General features: G+C 35.4%; 1 protein-coding gene across 14 annotated transcripts in view; it reads left to right on the forward strand.

The window, feature by feature from the left end:
* NRG1 (neuregulin 1) overlaps positions 1 to 21,917 on the forward strand; it is a 942,448-nt gene that overhangs the window by 818,230 nt on the left and 102,301 nt on the right. For 4 of the 14 annotated variants that reach the window (XM_016136166.2, XM_036228306.1, XM_016136165.2 and 1 more), the window contains exon 1: positions 11,309 to 15,817. The exons of the other annotated variants lie outside the window; for them this stretch is intronic. In XM_016136166.2, the coding sequence (XP_015991652.2) occupies positions 15,160 to 15,817 (658 nt within the window). In that variant the 5' untranslated portion in view covers positions 11,309 to 15,159. Of the gene's footprint in view, positions 1 to 11,308; positions 15,818 to 21,917 lie in introns of those variants that run through there. 14 annotated transcript variants of the gene reach the window in all.

The raw sequence follows: 21,917 nt of genomic DNA on the forward strand, positions 1-21,917 counted from the left end.
ACATGGATTTCTAAACAGAGTAGACAATAAAAACATATAATTACTTATACCTGAATTTGAAGTCTGATACTTTGTACCATGTTCATTTTAAACTGGTTGCAGTTTTCTCATTTGTATACAGATACTAAAGTAACATAAAAAAAGAACATATAACTGTAATTAAAAAGCAAGCACTGAAGAAAGATAAGACACAAAGAATTAATTGAAATTAGACCTCTTCTTTCTGCACTGACTGCAGAAGCTTGGTGATCTGAATTGTGCTTCAGCAGTGAGCTCAGGACTCCCTCCAACCCCCCAAGGCTCTTTAACATTTGTTATTACTTAGCTATTTTATTTGGCAGGCATCCCTTCTATCTCATCTTCTAATGCACTGGCAAGGTTCCTACTGCCAATAGCTTAGAGTCTACTACTGCTAGGGTAAGCGGCGTAGCCGAACTTCCTAGCCTCTGCATCCTTATAAATAATGCATCTGGTTTCCTGTAACTACATGAGCCCTTAGACTTTGGTGCGCAGGTCTTTGTTAGTCAGGGTAAAGGAGCTGGGAGATGAACGGTTGGGAAAATAGTTGTAGGCACTTATTATCACTGATTAGAAACTGACTCCATTGTATATGCATTAATCACTAGGTTAATGCTAATGGAATGCTTATGATATTTATTGTAGACATAAACAAGATATATAAAAAGAGTATCTCTGCTGACTAAACCACATGCTTAATTCAACATGGAAAGTTCGTGTAATGTTGATCTAGGACCCTTTGAAACTTTATTGCCCACAATTAGATTTAATTTACTCTTTGTTTTTAAAATGTCTTTTAGTACACACAGAATTCATTGACTTTTTGGGTGTGCATGGACTTGTCCTTAGAACAATAATGAGATATTGGTTAACGATAATACCTAATGCCCTAGGTAGCTTGATGGCATTACACGTTATTGGATTTGAAATGAAGAAGACAATAAATACTATGTTGGTAAGTTAATAGCAAAATAAGTAATATATATAATACTTTTATACAAACATGTTTATAAACTTTTGTAATTAAAAAAGTTAATGTTTTATTTTCGAGCATCAGAAATAGTAGCATTTAAACAGAGAAACCAGTTTTTAAAAGTGAAAATTGTCTAGCAATGTCCTTTAAAATGGACCTCCAGAAAACGTTAGTATAAAAAGAAAGTTCCATCCTAGTATATAGGCTTTTCTTCATTGAACATGCCATCATTGGACATTCACAGAATGACAGTATTTGGCATTAAAATTATGTTATAAGGATAAAAATTTCAAATGATCTGGATGTTGAATGAGAAGTAAGTTACTCTAGAGCCTTGTATACTTTCATCAGAATTAATTGAAAAAAGGAAAGATCATGTTTCTAGCTAGATAAACTGGGTTTATTTTGATCTTTTCATTGTTGATTAATTACCATCAGTTCAAATATGAACAGTTCATATATTGATGAAGATGATAGCTCGCAACTTTAATTGTAAAACTTATTTGGTCATCTTTAGGCTTTTGCCATGTCATTTATTTTGCAAAGCCTCATTAGTTACCAGAACTAATGTAACTCAAAGTGATTAATATTTATTTTTTTAAATCATGTTGAATTTCCTCATCGATTACACTAGTTTCTACAAGTAACTAATTTTTAAATTAAATTATCAGATCTATATGTCTGTAATATTTTTTCTCTTTGATTTTTGAATACGATAGTTTTTTCTATTTTGAAAAGTCAAAATTTTCATAAAACTAAAACATTTTCTTAATTCAGGAAATTTGGCTAACTAAACTTTAAAACTGTGCATTGGCATTACCAGTAAATAAGTCTTCAAATCACCATAAAGATAATAAAATTTATTAATATTATATTTGTCTTATTCATTTTAATCCACACACCAAAACAATCAAGACAATAACTTAAAAATAAATAAATAAACCTACCATCTAATTACTACTCTAGCATAATCTGTTTTAATTGGTGGGTTTCTAAAAAAAATTTTATTTATTATTACTGAGAATATAAATAGATAGGATATGTTTTTCTGCCTATAAGTGCCCTATACTTCCAAAGTCTTCTTGCTTAGTTAGACATAGTTCCGTCTGGATTTGAATCTGTGCATTCTTCTTTTATCACTAGTCAAAACAAAACACTATCAGAAGAAAACATTTTCATAACTGAATCCTGAGTGAAGGGAAGTCTCAGATACTTAGACATGTATGTACAATAAACAGTGTTTCCTGACAGGATTATTTGAAAAAAAAAGAAAATCACTGCACAATGTCTACACACAATAGAATTCATTATAAGACTATGGACTCTCACTTTTGAAGTATTTGCTTTTGTGCTAGACTGGCATTAGGAAAACTAAGCCCTCCATTAGAATGTGTCACTATGGAAGGAAGAACCATTATAGTCTCTTTTTTTTTCTCTACCTCCTGGAGGGACTGGCATTTATTAGGCACTTGGTGAATAATTACTGAATGAATGAATGAATGAAGTTACCAAAGTCAACAGGGAAAAGATCAGCCTAGAATGTATGTGAAAAACCTGAGAAAAGGTACACACTTTAAAAACTATGAGAACTCTATGGCAGAAGAGGCATTAACTAAAGGCTAAACCTTCCCTTTTCACTTTACCATGAATAATTTTTAACATGTTGTAACTGCACAATGTTTTCAAATATTAATTTCTTTAAAAAAATTGAAAGAGAAAAGTTGAATTTTCCTGCTAAACTCTGAGTTAATGACATGTCATTTTCCATCATCTTGTTCATATTAGAAGAAATATGCAACAGAAGGGCATCGTACTATTTAGTAAATTAAAGTTTTTTGATTCATGTACTTACTGTCAACATCATTTAAATGGGTAGGTCTTATTATGCCAGAGTTAAGCCACACAGCAGAATTAAGTGGAACACCAAAAGTTACTGATTAAATTCTAGTGCAGGAAAAAGGTGTGCTGATCTGAGAAGTAAGTTTGAAGTGGAAATTGTAATGTGTGTGTGAACATATACATTATCATTACCATAACTTCTCTTCCTCCTCTCTCCCCCAAATTCAGTTTATTTAAGTCCAACTACTATAGAGCTCAACAGAAAAATTCTTTCTTATCTTATCGATGATGTTTTTTTTTTCTTTTTAAAGTCTTCCATTGGTACACTTTAAAAATATAATTCTCAAGAGGAGAAATAAGGATCCTGATAGTGAGGATTATAAATAAGAAAGGACCAATGTATACATTCCAGTTCCCACAACATTTGACTTACTCCATTTTTCACAGTCACCTACCTTCTCTTGTAGTTTCCAAGGTGCCTCAGACCTTACCACTCTCAAAATTCAAATCATGCCTTCACTCTTGGCAGATTACTTCACTTGCTACTTCAGAGAAAAGAGAGACTATAGGATGAAACTTGTTTTCCTTTTCTGCCATGAAACCTGTAAGCCCCAGCACTATGCCTGAGGCATAAGTCGCCACTCAGTAAACATGTTTTTGGATGCATAGTGGATGGATAGCTAAATTAACATACATCTTGGGTCTTTAGAAATGGTGGTTATTTTTATTATATAAAATACAGTGGCCTTAAATATGAAATCTACTGCTTTTGATAAGTCAGTTATCCTTAGGTTTTCTTTCTTTCTTTCTTTCTTTTTTTTTTACTTGCCAGACTGTGAGAAGAAATTAGTTTAAATTCCCAACAGCAAATTTCTTAAGTAGTTGCGTATGTTGGGCTGAATTTCAGTAATACCATTTATTTTGAGTTAGATAACTCAAGTATTTAGTCTTGATTTTTTTGACAGCATACATATCACTAAATTAATTATTTTGTACCCATTCGACATACTTTTTTTTCCAGTCATAGTTTATTTTAAAACTACTTGTCTCCAGAGGTACAGCTAGCTATGAACCTGAGATGCCTAAAAATGTGTTACCTTCTCACTGTACTTGTTTTAAATTTCAGAGACCCCTCTCTGCTATTCTTTTGCACCTCAAAATGCTTAGGTGCCTTGTAAAACTGTGTAAGTAGTAATACTTATTGCAATAGATTCTTTGGCTTTAAAGGTATGAATGGTTAACAATAACTTTTGATATATTCATTCAAAACTTTTTCCTTGGGGTCTTTTTGTGAGTGAAGGAAAGAATGAGGGGAATCCTTTTGAATGACTGATATCATCAGTAGTAGATTATAGTAGTAAACCTTTGGTAGGTCATGATAGAAAAGATTAGGCTGAATTCAGGTATTTAACCTGGGGTTACAAAGACTTAACCTGAGAATAGGTTGTCTGACCTCTAGTGACAGAGTCATGGCAAAGGCTCAAGGAAAAATTTTTGAGAAATACTTCAAAAGATATACATTTCATTTGAGAAGCCTGTCTAAAAGCCTTTGGAACCATTTTAGTTAAGCTTTTCCTTCTTATGGGATGTATGTGGGAGCAGCAAGAAGCATATGGTCGAAACTCTCTGCACTGCAGTGATATGTAAAAGAAGGACTTTTCCTGCTAGGTTAAATTACTCTTCATGCCTCTTGCTGCCAGTGACATGATTTAGTTAAATACAGATGCTTTTAGATGCGCTTTGTTCTGCATCATAAATATTTAATAGGTTTATAAGATATCTGTATGTATAACTGGGTGGGAAATACAGCAGTGGAGAAGCTTAACCTCTACATTAGAGCCTTTGGCCTTATAAGTATCCACTGGCCAATTGACCACTGAAAAAGAAATCTTCAGGATGCAAATGTCATTAACAATAAAAATATTCTATTTTTTTTCCCCCAACGGAATGTGTAACCCATCTAATTTTGTCAGTAGAGTGAACTTTACACTTTCCCTATTCACATTATTCATAGATGTTCCAATTCCCTAATGATTAAAGTATAGCATAAAAAACCCCTTCTCAATAAATAAATGGTATGGGGGAGGGGTCAGGAAAAGCTCTTAGCTTTTCTGCAACAACTAATGGTTTGTCATATAAAGATACTTCACTGTCATTAGGTAATGGTTCAAATTATATGAATCCTTGATATAATTTTGAGATTAATCTTCAAAGTCAGTTTCTTAAAGCAGGAGTGGTAAGTGAAAGTGGGTGGGGAGGGGCGTGCAGATGAGGAAGGGAACAAGATGCGGGTTACTGAATATGGACTTGGTAGATTATTTTGTTTGGCATTGGCTAAGGAGTATTTATAATAAACAACCTTACTACAGTAGATTAAGATGGATTCTTTGTCACATGTGGTGGCCAGAAACTGGCATGCAAAAAAATTTTTTTAAGTGTTTTCTAGCATTTTATTATGGAATTTTCAAACACACAGAAAAACTGCGTGAATCGTACAGTAAACAACTTAAGCCCACTATCTAGATTTTACACTTGACATTTTGCAATAGCTGCTTTATCAAATATATACCTGTTTATCTATCAGTCAACTTTTTTTATTTTTGATGAGGTTTCAAGTTGCACATGAGTGCATTTTACCTCCAAATATCCCAGTATGTATGATATATGTTTTATTACATTTTTAAAAATAATATACAGGTGCTGAATTAGGCCGACAAATAGAATATAATCTCTGGAATGAGTCATCATATCTGGACCTGGAATTTTCTAGTTATCATATTTCAGAGCATAACTCAGTCATTAGCAGCCTTCTCTTTCCTCTTCCTGACAATCACTCCATCTCCTGTTCCAGTCTTCTAATTCTCCAAATTAAAAGATGTAACTCTGGCTCACCACTTCTCAGATATTGCAAATCTTGATATTGTATGTGTTTTGAACCATTGCAATAATGTTGAGCGGGTCCCTATTTTGAGGTGACAGTTTATTTTCTGAAGATAAGCTCCCTTCCATCCACTAGAGTCTCTTTATTCTATACCTTCCTTTGTAAGCTTAAAGCTCACTGTAATGTTTCAGTTGTTTGACTAATTTCTGATCTCCAACCTGCTCTCAGTGAAAGTTATTGGGCTCCAAAGCCCGCATTCTCTGTGTCCCCTTGGTGTAATGAAATGTGTTGAATAACTGAGTTCAAATATGAATATCGGTCTCTGAATAATTTCCAGAAAGAAGGCCTGAGTATTCAGTAGAGTTGTGACCAAAAGTGGTCATGCAAGCATTAAATAGAGTAAATTTTCAAGTAGACACAGTCACAGTAAAAAGTCAAAGCGAGATATTTTTATAGAGATAACACATGGCAGTATTGGCAGAAAATCTTAACTGTCCACTCTAGTGTTCCTTTCTATCTCCAGCAGCAGAATGTAACCAAAGAGCTTTCCTTCCTAGAAATGAGTTGAAAGGGGGAGGAACAGGAGACCTGAATTCTAATCTTGACTCTGAAATTAATTTTGTGTGGCTCCGGGCAGCTTACTTTTACCTCCTGGCATCTTTATTTTTTTTATATAAAATAAAATTCATGGGTAAGGCTTTTCTAGCTCCAAAATTTAGTCAATGAAAATTTTAAATCTAATTATTTTGAGATTACAGTTTATCTTTGAGTTTAACCTAAATCCTTTGCAAATAATTTCTGAAATAGAAAAGAAAGAAAAGTAACAAGTCATTCTTAAACAAACCTGATTGGAAGTTTTTAACTGGAGGTCAAGTCATAAATTTTTTTATCTTATGATTTTCAAGTTCATATTTTTAAAGTACTAAAAAGTATAACAATACAGAAAAAGTTTCCATCTGGACTGAGAAGCAGTAGAAAAACATGAGACTGACATTTGATTTTAAATAGGATACTTCCACTTCCATGAGCATCATAAGGCTATGACTTTATAGTAGTATTGCTGGTTAGGTGGCTCACTCAGAATGCCAAATCAGTGCCAGAAACTGCATATGTATTTACTCCTCCAGTTTTTGGTGTAATTTTCTATTTTCATTTTGACCAGTAACAAGGAGAGAGAACTGTGTAGACTCTAAAGAAAATGTATATTGTTAGATGTTTCCTCTGGCTGAAGTCTTCTCAGATTTACACATTTGGACTGTATTTAAAAGTAGAACACTTCGCATAATTCCAGGCTTCTTTTATTGTGGGTGAGTTGCGAGGGTTTATTTTATACATGGCTTTGTATGATGTTTCAGTCTCTTGAGTAAGTGGTAATCTTTTATAAGTAATTCATAACTGCTTTCACATGTGGACCTACCTTCTCATTCTCAACAGTTTCTATTTGAACAGAAGATTTAAAAATCAAATAAATTTCTAGTGCATTTGTAAAAATGATATGCTGTGCTATATACATTGCATTTCTGAATTGATTTCAGGATCAGTTTATAGAGTCAGCTGACGCGCAACTAACTGAAATATAAACAAATAGCTAGTGCCCAAGTATAAATCAAGTTAAATTACTTTAATTTTTGAAACTAGCATTGATTATCATATGCATTTTTCTCTTTATGTTTAATGCACCAAAGTACAGCCTTTATTATTTCCTTTAAATGAGATTATACATGTGCATGTACATAAAAGTGCAGATTATTCCTTTTTTTTGTTACATTTGCATAAGACTTGAGGATATAACAAATAGAAATTCTCTTTTAGCTATGCTGCCCTGTGCTGTGTACCTAACTTAGAGTAGTGAGCATTAATGAAACAAAGCAAAGATATTTGTTTAAGGTAACTAATCCAACATCTATTGCTCTAGTAAACACTATGAATGACCATCCATTTAAATAACATCAGAATAGTCATTGTAGAGGAAATTCTCCTTTTGTTTTTCTTCTTTTTATTATATATACACATGCAGAGTAATTTAATGTTACTTGCATTTATTCACACAAGTAAAACTGTGTCTGGAGTACCCATGTCTTTAAGCTGTTTTTCCATAGTTTGCTCATTCTCTTTTACTAGAGTTTCTATATTGATACATTCAATATAGTGCCTTCTGTGTGCCAGGGATGTTCTAGGTAGTAGAGATAACAATGGAAACAGGCACAAGTGCTTGCTCAATGGAACTTACATTCTGGTGGTGAGTTTATCATACATTTCCTGAGAAATCACACTGTAGAAAATACAGATAATTCAGAATAACTGCCACTTTATCCATCTTTTTTCCTATCTTTAGTCTATTCTAAATAGGAGAATGGATGGAGATAAACAATGAGAACTAATATTTTAAGCATATAAAATGAGATAGTTATAAACTTTTCTCATTTTCTCGTAAAACTTTTGAATTGAAACTCTCAATGACATATCAATTTATTACATATTTATTACATCTTTATTTGTGCTTTTAAGTTTTTGGGATGTAGTATTGCATCTTCAGAGTTCATAGTTAATTAATAATTGTCAGAGATTTAATGCCACATGACCCAACTGAGATTTTGTAGAAAAAAGGGCAGCCTACATAGTAAAAAGTCTAATTTTACAGCAGTCCACCTAGCAAAACCAGTCAGGTTTTCCTTTTTAATTTAAATGTTGGACAAGCTGAAACCATGATGAGCGTCCAGTATAATTTTTTTTTTTATTGAGTTGGAATTTGCATAACATACAATTAACCATTTTAATGTGAACAATTTATTGGCATTTATCATGATGTTGTGCAACCACCATCTCCATTTGGTTCCAAAACATGTCCAGTGTAATTTTTTTAAAAAGTGACTTGTAGAATTAAAAACAAAATAAACCGTGGCTGTACATAACTAATGATTTTACTTATGGGGAGTGAGAAATCAATAGGTAATCTCAAAGTAAAGCAAACTCATGTACTATCACATTTAATAAAATTATCTTTCTGTATAAAATTCTCACAGCCCCATCTTTGAGATCATTTCCTGTATCTTGAGCTACAAAGGATCTAAAGTCATGAAGAACAAATTGTGCCAAAGTAAAATTGATCATCTTGGTACAAAATGAGAACACAGACCCACAGTCAATATCAAACATTTGATACAGCATCTCACAAAATAACTCTCAAAATTAAGTCAAATTGTCTTCTCTGAGAAAATTTCGACTGGGTAAAAATAATAAAGTGTAATCAGAGTCTTGACTCACCTTCAAAGTGGGGGAAAAAAATACCTGTCCAGTAAGGTGAAATGAGTTTCCTTTTACCCCTGTAGCATCATGAACAGTCCAGAACATCAAACAGTACCTGGGTTTTGTTTGCCCTCAGAGAACTTTTATGTTTAGCTGTGAGAAGAATTATAGGAAAAAAAGTTAGATTTTGGTTTATTTCCAATTTTTCATTCACTGAAAGAATCTGTGGTGGTTTATAATTAAGCATGGTTGGGGTAACAGAGTTTCACTAAAACAAGATAAATTCATAAACAATATGTTTGGGAATAATCAGAAAAAATTGATAAGTATATATATGAACTGGACATTAAAATATCCGAAAAAATGGATGGGAGTGTAGAGGATGTTTTGAATAGATAAGTAATGTGAAAGAAGTCTGCCAATTTATTAGGTACCATAATCTGTGTAATTCAATCTCAAAAATAAAACCAAAAAGACTATGTATTGAATAGATAATACAGCTCTAGGTTTGGGACAACAGGTCATTGATAGACCAAATCTTCAAAGAATTGCATTCTTCAGTCCTACTACATGCCATAATTAAATAATAACACTAACTTTGAAGGCATGCCCCAATAAGGGAACAGTTAAGAAATGCTGTGACTTGGAGCAAAAAGCACTCCATGGAGTTGTTGAGACTTAAGCTGGAGGCTGACTTTCATGTGGGTGGGAAGAAGTGAACATATCCATTTGAGACCTTTGTTCTCTCTCACAGGAAGCAGCAAGTTTTTAAGGTTACCTTTAGGCCTTTCTTGTGAAAATCATGACTTCATGATTCATTAGCAAATAAATAAATCATATGTTATACATCTTCGAGTTAGTCATCTATAAGTTAGTCATCTCCAAAGATTATAATTCAAAAGTGAAATGACTGCTGTCATCATGTTATCAGATACCATTAAGTAAATTCTGCTTTTTCAGTCATAAAATTTACGTGCAGAGTAAATTTTTCAGAGGTTAAAAATAAACTTTTTCAGAAGTAAGCATTTTCAGAGTGAAATAGCCAAAATGCAGAAAAAAAATGTAAAAGAGAAAATAAGTTTGGGTACTATGGTCAAAAGCAAAATGGCATTTGCCGTCCTCTTCATCTGCTGGAACTATGCTAAATACTTAGAATAATAAAATAAATAAAATTAATGCAGAACCAATTAGCCTAGCTTAAATTGAGATAACAAAGGAATTTGAGTATTTTTTTATTTGGTGATAAAATAGGATTTTTTTCTTCATTGAAACTGGCTTGGAAGAATGCTGGAATGTTATGAAAGTGGATCGGAAATAAGAGTTGTTATGCCTAATCCCTTTATATATTATACTGTGTCTCTCTTGACCCACGTTGATTTATTAACATTTACTTCCTTACCTTCTGTGGTGGAATAATTATGGTCGCAAATTCTTTGCCACTCTCCATCAAGATTTATTTAACCCCATTCTTGAATCTCAGGCAGTACTGTGACTGCTTAACCGATAGGCTGCAATAGGAACACTTCTTCCCTTAGGGATGCTTCCTCTCAGAACTCAGCCGCCACGCTGTGATACGCTTGAGCCACGTAGAGAGGCCATATGTTGGTGTACCGCCCAACAGTCCCAGCTGAGCTCCTCGCTGCCAGTAATGTATGTGAGCCATCTCGAATGTTTCAGCCCAAAAGCATGTTCAGATGTTGCAGCCCCAGCCGACATCGAATGGAGCAGAAGAACCACTCAGCTGAACCCAGTAACCTGCAGGCTAGTGTGATAATACAACAGTTATTGTTTTGAACTATTTCAGGGCAGTTTGTTGAACAGCAAAACACAACTGAGATAATTTTCCAAAACAAATAAAACCTGGAACTGAGACTGCAGAATTGTTCATTCAATTTATATTATAAATAGACAATTTTTAAATAGCTTATGCTTAATCCTATAACTTCTGAAAATCACTATGGCAAAAATTTAGAAGGATTTTATTTTGGAATCTAGTCACCTTCAAGTTTGTTTACCAACTACATTAAGGTAATAATGACTATTTCAGTATTACATTTTCTGGTTCACTTATTCTCCCATTGAAGTGATAGGTAAGCAATACCTATCAGATGCATTCTTTGATTCAAACAGAGAAGCAGTATTTTTCAGGAGACATAACACAAGTTAGACCTTTGCTCAGATATTGGCTCTACAGTTTAATAGTTAAATAAAGAAACAGACTCAGGCAGCTTAGATAACTTAGCCATGTTGGTACAAAAATCAGCCTCAGTAAATGTAGCTCTTGTTAAAAAGGAGGTGATAACGTGGTTTTCAAAAGGTAGTAAAACTTTGTGTCTTGTTCATTTTTCAGGAGGACATGGAAATATGGGTGTTCCTGGGCTTTGATGGGATGGAGCCTAAAGGGTTAAAGTGATGTATCCTGACAGTTCTTCTTATGAACGGGCATGTTTTATCCAAAGGAAGTTCAAATCCCTAATCCCATATACCCCACCCTTCCTCACTTCATTATTGCAATAGAGAATTTGGTAAAGGATCGAAGGCAGCTTTTGGCTCCTAGTCTCAAGGGTCAAACTAGTGGAAAATTCCTTTTATTCTTTACCTCCAGTCCTGCTCCTTTTCCTAAATTACATTCACCTTCTAACTGGTGGGAAACAACTTTGTAGGATGCTTGTTCTCTGCAAGCTGATCTCAGCTGCAGTGGGCCACAAGGTTCTGCTTCATCTCCAGAGAAGACACATACACAGGCTGCAGTCTGATTCGTGTAGTTCAGGAGAAAGAACAGCTTCAGCAGCCCGCGGGTCTGTCTCTGTTTTGTCCTAGCATTTGTACACTAGATTGTTTTCCTTTGTAAGCAATGGGCATCTTTAATATGACAGCTAGAGCAGTGTCCAGTAATTTATTTCCTATTGAATATGTTCACTCTTAATGATTAAAGTGAGATGAGTGGTTGTTATTGGTGCAAGTTAAGGACCACTTTTCTTAACTTTGGGTTACTATTCTTGGTATCTCTCTTCCCTGCCTGACTTGGGTTACCTGAACCCATTTGGTCTTTGAAATTTAGATGTCCTTCGCTGTGGATGAAATGCTAGTGTATTTTTTTTTTAAGATTTTTATTAAAACATAACTAACACACAATATTATATTAGTTTGGGGTGTACACCATAGTTATTCAACATTTGTATACCTAAAGAAGTGATCACCGTGATGAGACCTGCAACCATCTGACACCATACAACGCTATCATAATATCCCTGTGCTGTACTCCACATCCACATGATTTATTTGTTTTATACCTGGAAATTTGCACCTCAAATTCCCTTTTGCTTTCCCCTCCCCCACTTTTTTTTGATTTTTCAATTACAGTTGACATTCAATTTTATTTTATATAAGTTTCAGGTTTACAGCATAGTAGTTAGACATTTATATAATTTATAGAGTGACCTCCCCTGACTAGTCTAGTAAAAATGCCAGTGTATCATACTGAAGTGTAATATCGGTTTGGGGAAGAATTGAGAAGTTAAGTGCCACATATTTAAACCGGGTGATCTCTAAAGGAATTATAAATTACCCTAATTTCGCATAAATTTGCTTGCTTATATTGTTTTTGAATATTTTTACTTGAATATTGATAATTAAAATCTTACTACCTTCCAGCTTGAATACTGTACATGCTTTAATATAGATTTTCTATGATATGAAATTTCATGTCCATTACTAGAACTTTTAGTAAAATTCTCAATTCTTTAAAATTAGATCATTAAAGCTATAAAATAGGCACAGGAATTATTGTTAAATACCTGTTTCAGGTATATAAGTACAGGTTTTGTAGAGGTGAATTTAAGGATAACTAATTTTTCCCATAAGCTTGTCATTGTGATAATTACAGGCATACAAATTGGTTCAGGCTTTTGTTGCCTTATTAATACTGCAAACACATTTTAAGATACTAATACTCTTTAAATTATTTCTAATTGTGGTCTTCTGTTTAAAAAATTATATTATTCTTATTTCATACCCACTTAAAGCTTAGAAATCATTCAAAGCAGTGGAGATTGTGCTATTCAAAACATAATGTACTTAAAGCAGATTTTCTCAGGACTCGAGCCCTAAATTTTATTCTTCTGGGACTCGTGATGGTTATATAATATAGATTTAGAGAGAGTTTTTAAAACTCCTATTGACATAGATAAACAAAATGGTTCCTTGGAAACCATTCAAGTGTCCAGTCACAGTAAAACATAGATTAAAGGTTCAGATGCATAAAGTGTACACTGACATGCAGCGAATGAGGGAAGTTCAGGGGAACCTACCTCTATTAAGGACAGTGCATTTCTTTTGGTCTTTTAACACCTGCTGTTTTAAAAGGGGGGGGGGAGGGAAATCAGCATTAAAACTATCTATAAGGTAAAGCCACTGAAACCTAACCCAAAAGGCATGCTCGTACAGAAAACTCTTCTTAATACTTGCTGTGTGGTTTTAGCTGAGTATGTGTGGTATATATTACAGTGCCCAGGGAATTCAAACCTCCGCAGTGTGCAGTCACAATGAAGGCTAATTTCAAAATGAAGTGGTACCCTTTGCTCCCTTCGTAGCTCTGTTACCAGTGTTTCTTGTTAGCTTGACATTAGTCTAGGGCTGCTGTGAGTGCTACAGGGATATGGAAATTTAAAGGGGACCAGAGTAAGGATGTAAGAACCTCTCTATCCCCTCCCCAGCTCCCTGCTCCTTCAGCATACACTCAGCACTTCATATTGGGAATTATAAAGTCTTACACAGACCATTGCATGAGAAGGGCCGAAGGCAGAGCTGTCCATGGTTAGAAAAAAAAATGTTCTAACTGTTGGTTGAAAATCAGGTAGTAACAGTCCTCTTGGTGAGCAGAACTTATTAGAGGGCTGGGGAAGGAACGCTATCTCTCAGCAGCAGGCAGGGAGAAATTGCTGTTGAAAAGCTTACCTCTCTAGGGAGGAATCAGATATCAGACTTTGCCAAGCCTCAGGTCCAACCCATAAGGTCCCACCTACATCCCCCGCCCCATCCCAGCTTTGTTAGATTGCTAGCATCGATCGCTGGCTTTTTCTGACCCAACAGTGGATGGAGGAAAGAGAGCCAGCAAGACTGAAAGCAAGCAAGGTTGGGGTGGAAGACTGGGGCTGCTTTTGCAGAGAGAAAAAGAGAAAAGGCAGAAAGGGGGTGGGGGCCATGGGGACTAAGCTTAACTGGTGCCTGCCTGCTTCTCTTTGATTTGATGGCCTTTATTCCTCCTAATTGGATAAAATAGGAAGTCACTGGCAGTCCTGCATTGCTGGGTATACTGATTTTACTCAGACCAGCCAGCAGCTCTAGAGTGGGGATAGAGGGTGGGGGTTGGGAGAGGAAGATGGAAAAAGAAAGAGATTGAGAGAGAGAGAAAGAGGGAGAACGTCTTTGAATGAGGAAGGAGAAGAAAGAGAAAGAGACTATGAAGAAGGAGAGACCCGCAGAGGAAGAAAGTGAATGAGCGCTCAAGAAGGACAAAGAGGAGTGGTTGGGGGGTGGGGGCGGAGGCAAGGCGGGGAGGGGAGTTACCGCCCCTCCTGGCCGCACTCTTCCCTTCAGATCCCTCTGCGATGATACTGTTTGCAGTGATGCTCGGAGGGCAGGCACCTGCTGCTCTGTAATGATTCAGCCTCTTTCAGCCGTCGCGTTAACACAACAGGATGCTGTTGCTACTGTCACTGCTGCCTCTCCTGCCGCCGCCGCTGCTGCCGCCGCCGCCGCCAGCGCTGGTCCTGCTTTTGCTCTTACTTCTACTGCATGACAGTTGTTTTCTCCATCTAAGCAGACACCAGCTTCAGATGCTCGAGGTGAGAAACATGCCTTTCAGTTTGGGCTACTGGTTTACTTAATCGACCCACTATCAGCTTGGTTTCTATTTTGGCCTCTGTCCTCTTGACCAGCTGGGATGGTTTGGAGAAGCATTTAAAAGAACTGCAAAAGTGGCCCAGAAACAGCAGTAAAGAATTACGATATACTTTTACTTGTTAGTTGCTAGAGGCTTTTTTTCCCCTTCCTTTCTCCTGAACTCTTCTTGCTTTTGATAATGGCCTTGGACTTGGACGACTTATCGATTTCCCCCTGTAAGATGCTGTATCATTTGCTTGGGGGGGGCTCTGCATGGTAATGGACCGTGAGAGAAGCCAGGCCTTCTGGAGGTGAGCCGATGGAGATCTATTCCCCAGACATGTCTGAGGTAGCTGCTGAGAGGTCCTCCAGCCCCTCCACTCAGCTGAGTGCAGACCAATCTCTTGTTGGGCTTCCGGCAGCAGAAGACATGCCAGAGACCCAGACTGAAGATGGGAGGACCCCTGGACTGGCAGTTCCCTGCTGTGTCTGCCTAGAAGCCGAGCGCCTGAGAGGTTGTCTCAACTCAGAGAAAATCTGCATTGTCCCCATTCTGGCTTGCCTAGTCAGCCTCTGCCTCTGCATTGCCGGCCTCAAGTGGGTATTTGTGGACAAGATATTTGAGTATGACTCTCCTACTCACCTTGACCCTGGGGGGTTAGGCCAGGACCCTATTATTTCTCTGGATCCAACTGCTGCCTCAGCTGTGTGGGTGTCATCTGAGGCATATACTTCACCTGTCTCTAGGGCTCAATCTGAAACTGAGGTTCAAGTTACAGTGCAAGTTGACAATGCTGTTGTGTCCTCTGAACCTTCAGCAGTACCAACCTTGAAGAATCGTATTTTTGCTTTTTCTTTTCTGCCATCCACTGCACCATCTTTCCCTTCACCCACTCGGAACCCCGAGGTGAGAACACCCAAGTCAGCAACTCAGCCACAAACAACAGAAACTAATCTCCAAACTGCTCCTAAACTTTGTAAGTAGAGAGAGAGTGATGATGAATAAAGGACAGGGGTGGGCTTCAGGTCCTAAAAAGTGTTCTCTAGAGCATGTAGCTATTTTATTTCTTGCTTGCATTCTAATTGTGTGGTTTTGTTTAAGCATATCATGTGATGGTTGGGGTGGCATTGAAGAGATGAGTAAAAAGATTGTGTAAAGTGCTGGTTTGAATCAGTGCTCTAACTGAAGCTGCCTCTAGTCAGATTGTTAAATCTGGTGTGGGGAACGAAAAACTTCAGTGTCTTTGAGTCATGCTTGAATTTAAGTTGAACTCAATCTATTTCTGACACTTCTTAAAATTAAAATATCAGACCGTCCTTTATTTTTTATGTAATGTGACTTCCATATAGCAATGAGTATGATTTTGTGTCTTTCTTTTTCCCAGGTAGACTTCCTATTACCTTTCTTCACCTTCCCTTTACCCTCTGCCTCCCAACAATCTCAAATTGCCTATTATCTTTCTCCAGCTTGTCTTCCTATTTTCCTAACCACTTCTTCCCACATTTGTATTTTAATTGGTTCTTCCTGGTATTGCATCAAGCCTTTAGAAATTTACAGTGCTCACCTCTCACCAGCATCAAATATTATTGCCCTGCCCAGATTGTAGTTTCAGTTACTGAGCACTTCTTAGGAAAAGCTTTATTTTATTCAGGACACTGTACAATTCTGCATGAAAGGATTTTCCCATATTAGTCTCGTCTTCTGTAATCAAATGTTTAAGTAGCTTCCTTGGCGGTCATTAAAAAGTACAAGATCCATTAGTAAGGTACATTGTTTTTTCAGACATGTGTCATTTGCTGGTCAGATTGCAGCAGCCCAGCTTAATAACCTGTGAGTGAAGAGAGCCCATGCTCTTAAAACCATATAGAACAAACAATATGCTGCTGTTTATACTGGACCGTTGCAATGCTCTATAATAGAAAGTTGACAAGGATGATACCATGACTAGTCAGATTGTTCTAAATGTTAATATAGAAAGGAGGAGTTTTCTATAGCTTTTTAAAAACATGTTTCTAATTTACTTTTGTTTCTTTATCTTCTATCACTATTTATCATTGATGAATATTTCCTTAGTAAAAAAAAAAGTAAAAGATCCAAGAATTTCATTCTTAAAAACGTATGTAAAATCTCAGAGTTAAAGGAGAGATCAGGGTAAGTAGTCAGTGATGAAATACCCCTTCTGTTTCCCTCTTGATGGTAATGAAGAATAAAGAATATCTTTTCCGGACATTAGTTCAGTATAAGGTAGATCCATCCGCATGTTGTAGAAACACAGAAAAAAAACTTGATTTGTGTTTTTGACTCAAGATTTTTTTTATACACACCAGTTTCAGTGGGAAAGATTTAAAAAAGAGAGAGAGCCTTGTTTTTCAGGTATAATTAGGGAAGAAGCTCCTTTCTGCAGACACTGCTTTGTATCTTTATCAAATCCCTGAAGCATCATTAAAGGTCTGACAGACATCACTGCATTCACCGCCTCTTCCCACCTGGCAGAGTGACCGGGAAATAATACCCAGATGAAATGACAGGCTATAAAAAGCAAGTACAGATCCTGCAAACAGAAGCAAAATTCACGATGAGGACAAGGTTACTTCATTGTCTTCAGTGTTTTAAACTTATCTTTAATAAAAATGTGACTGAATAGGTTTAGTTGTCCAGAAAAGAAAGAGGACCCTCTGAAAAACTCTTCAGCTGAATTCTATAATTTTATCATCTGAGGAAAGCAAGCAAACAAAGAAACATCCAGCACATTTGTCTGATCTAGGACCATGTCAAAAAGTATGTTGTGACTTCTTGAGAAATTATTTTTTATGGTTAATTTTTCTAAGTGTTTTAATAGATTATACATTCCATATAGTTTCTTTAAAAAAAAATTTTTTCCCCCAAACCAGGGCATTGATTTTCTGGCATTTGCATTGAGTAGGAAAGATTTACTGCTGCCTCAGAGCATCACAGTGACCAGTTCTGGCCAGATGCACAGCTGCAGCCTTCTGAAGTTCATTGGAAATAAGCCTGGAAAAGCAGTCTGGGAAGTAGTTTTCTCCTGAAAAGTTAGGGATAGACAGTTGGTTAAGACAGTACAGTCTATAAGGGTTTTCTGTTTGGGAAACTCTGTGGTAATTTTTTGGACTAGTGCCTGAAAATAAGAAAATCACTAGTATCCAAAAAATTGTGTCTTGATTTTTGAAAAGGATTGGTCCATCAAGCTTTGTTTTCAGACACTCATGAGTAGTTGCTTTTGTTTTTTTAAAAAAAGCTTGTAACCATTAACTAAAGGGAAGTAAAAAAAAAAAAAGGCTTGGAATTAGATTTGTAGGTTTTGTCATTTTGTAATCTCTTTCACTTTTTAAATTTTCCACTAAGAAAGTATTGCTTAGAGAAAAAAAATTAGAACCTTTCTTTATGTTTTTGATATGAACTAAGCATCATAGTGCATATTTTTAAATGATATTATCATACCTGAAAGATGCTATTCATTTATTTCAGAACTTTATTCCCTCTTTTCTATCTGTCTCAGCATGTTCAGAATATTATGCAGAGCTATAGCCTTCAAGGTCATACATAGTCTGTTGACTAATTGATTCTTCTACATCCTGGAGCCTGAGAGAGTGGAAGAGAGACAATTCTAGTAATTGTATCTGCTGTGTTATTTCCCAAACCAATCTACCTACTAGTATTAGGATTTTATTCTATAAATACTAGAATTACTCTCTGACTCTTAAAATATTTTCATCTTTATTATAATAAAAAGCAAAATATAACATTTTAAATTGCCTATAGGTATAGTGATTATGCCAGGTTTTCTAAAATGAGTATTTCTATAATAAGGTAATGTAATTTCATGTTTAACATATTAATCTTCATATACATATAGAGCTTAAGAAATCTTATACAGGCCTGGAAAATCTCTCTCTCTCTCTCTCTCTCTCTCTCTCTATCATCTATATAAAATTCTAAAGTTTTTTCATGTGTGATTAATGGTTTTCCACTACTATACTCATTACATTACCATGATAATAGAGTTTTTATTTTTCATCAAGTCACATAATACTTGAACCATTAATTTGAAGTTTTGTTTTGTTTTGTTTTGCTTTGTTTACCTGGGCTTTTACATTTTTCTTACCCTCTATTTATATAAAAAGAACTGACTCTGGGCAATTGCAAACTTAGATTACTATTTTTTAAAAAGAGCTGATTAAATAAACTGTAGCCAGGAAACTATGGTGCCATCTTGAAAGAAAATGTATTTCTGGATGGGAGAGCCTACTTGACAACAGATTCTTGGGTATAAGAATATATTAGTGTTTTCACCTTAGGCCAAATTTGTGTTGCTTTGTCTTAAATCTCTGTACTGAGTTGCATGGCAAACCATTGTTACCACGGTGACAATATGAATTACTATCATTTGCAAAAGCTCGACATGATTAATTTAATTTACCAAAGGGTTTCTTTTCTTCAATTTAAAAGTGGCATTCATTTTAAGCCTAACAGATTCTTCTAGATACTCGCAACTGTACTCGTAGGTATTTCAGAATGGTGATTTCAAATAATTTTTCTCTATTTTAATCATACTTGTTTAAAGCACACAGCATTAAAAATTGGAAGAAATTGAAAGAGCCTCAGTTTGAACCAAGTAATTTTATAAATTTACTGATGAGGAAATACAGATTCTGAAAGATTTTGTAAAATTATTTTACTAAAATTTACAGAACTCTGAAATCTTAAATAGTAGAAAACAGAGCAGTGTCTTGTCTCCCAGAATTTAAATCCATACACAGCTATTTTCAACCATCTTTTCCCCCTGTTCTAGAGAGTTAGAGCTGGAGACTAACCCTGGTAGTTTGAGTAGCTCTGACTGACAGGGAAGTATTTCAAGTGGAACCACCAATCAAGCGTGTACACTATTAAAATTCATTTTTTTCTCACCTTCTTGTTTTGCTCTTATTAAATGTTTAGTAATGGTGATCTTTTTCCTTTTTATTTGACCACCTATATCATGTTCAGCTTGCTATTGAAAACAACTTGGGTTTTCTAGGGTGAGCTTTCTCCCGGCACATATCAGATGGCTAAATGGCTCACCTCTTTACTGCACATAGCACTTTCTCCTTGTTCCTTTATCGAGATCCATTTTGGTTTTTTTTTCCTTCCTTTCCCTATGCACCTCCCCAACTCAATCTTGAATCTTCCTTATTCTTCTTCTTATGCTATTTTGGCTTTATATATCAATATTTCATTGCATTCTAAGAGATCAAAGCATCTTCACCTGTCTTTTCTTTCATATATAATTTCATTGCATTTTAATACTGATTGGCATTTACACACATTATGAATATACATACAAAAAAAAAAGTCTCCAACCAGTAAACAATATGCTGTTTTGTTATTGGCACAGTCAATTCAAACTTTTGTTCCTCTTCTTTATCTCTCTTCTTTTCCTTAGAATGATTCACTCCAATTTCTCTATTGACTCTTTTGCATGTTTGTACAAATCAGCATTTCTGCATTCCCAGAAAATCATTATGCCCCAAACCATATGTCTTTGTTCTTCCTTCTTCCCTTTTCCTTTTAATAACATCTCATAGTATCATTCTAAAGCAAGAAGGAAGAGATAATTTGTAAACTGAGGGAACAGACATAAAAAGTTATGACTTTAGTTAAGCTATAAAACCCTAAGAATTAGTACTATAACTCTTGTCCCCTGAATCTGTTGGATTTTCTCTTAAACCACAGTCTAGACTATGTCTACTTTTATGCTCGTTTTTCATTTTTATTATTTTTGTTACATGTCAGCGATTCTCTTATTTTCTCTTTTTCTTCATTTAATGAATGCACATTAAGCACCTACTGTGTGCCAGGCATGATTTTGGATTGATTAGATGGCAATGAAAAGTAGTAAAAGCCTTTGCCCTCATAGAGCTTATGTTCCAATGGATTTTAAGAATGAGTTGTACAACTCAATTTGAGTTATTTCTTTACCTTCCTGTACATATACTCTCTAAATTCAACATTTCTTCTTTCTGCCTCTATTTTGTTCACATTTTGATTGCCACTCCTTTTCCTCACCTGGTTTGTTCCTCTTCTAGTATTTTCAAATACTGAAGACTTGCCGGCAATGTCCTACATCTTAAAGTGACACCAGTCCTACCTCTGTCCCCAACAAGTTGGGTAACTTTGGGTGATTCATGTTTGGCTTATTTAGCACTATTTAAAAAAAAAACCATTGGAGTGGTTGGGAAAAGTAATATCTGTCCAGTTCTTTAGGAGCACTTTCTTAAGTGGAAAATATATACATAATTTGAGCATTTAAGGATTCTGAGATTATTTCCAGATTCTAGAAAGCTGATAGCTGCAAATATTTTTGCTTTTATTTTTATTATGTTTTTTTTTTATTGTTTTGCTTAATGAACAAGAGTATTAAAATATTCCGAAGGAATTTTTAGTTCCACTTTGCAGAGAAAGGCTAGACTCTGCTATTAAGTTATTTAGTTCTCAAATTGAATAAAAACTTAGGTTTATATATCATTCACATGAAGAATGATTTAGTAGAAGTGGGTGCAGTTAATCATTATAAACCTTGCCACAAACTTTGGTGCAGTGAATTTTATCACTGTGGGTGTTTGCATGAACATTTGAAGGTTATTTCTGAATAATATAATTGACATTCCATAATCATAGAATTTTACATGTTAAAGATTTGTAGAGATTATCTGCGTGACTTCCAAAGTGAGGAAATTCAGATCCAGAAAAGTGAAGTGACTTGCTCAAGGTCTCTACAGCTAATTAGTGTCAGTGCTGATAGTAAAACCAAAATGATCCTTTATTCGTTACACTCTGCTTTTCTTCTCCAAACTGTTTTTAGTATGTACATTCAAATAATACAGTAGTCCCCGCCTTATCTGCCATTTGGTTTTATGCAATTTCAGTTACCCATAGTCAACCATGATCCAAAAATATTAAATGGAAAATGCCAGAAATAAACAATTCATAAGTTTTAAATTGCACGCTATTCTGAGTAGTGTGATCAAATTTCTCTCCGTCTCACCCGGGACTTAAATCATCCTTTTGTCCAGTGTATT

The sequence above is a fragment of the Rousettus aegyptiacus genome, unplaced genomic scaffold (genome assembly GCF_014176215.1).
Source record: "Rousettus aegyptiacus isolate mRouAeg1 unplaced genomic scaffold, mRouAeg1.p scaffold_m13_p_11, whole genome shotgun sequence".
In the NCBI taxonomy this organism is placed as follows: domain Eukaryota; kingdom Metazoa; phylum Chordata; class Mammalia; order Chiroptera; family Pteropodidae; genus Rousettus; species Rousettus aegyptiacus.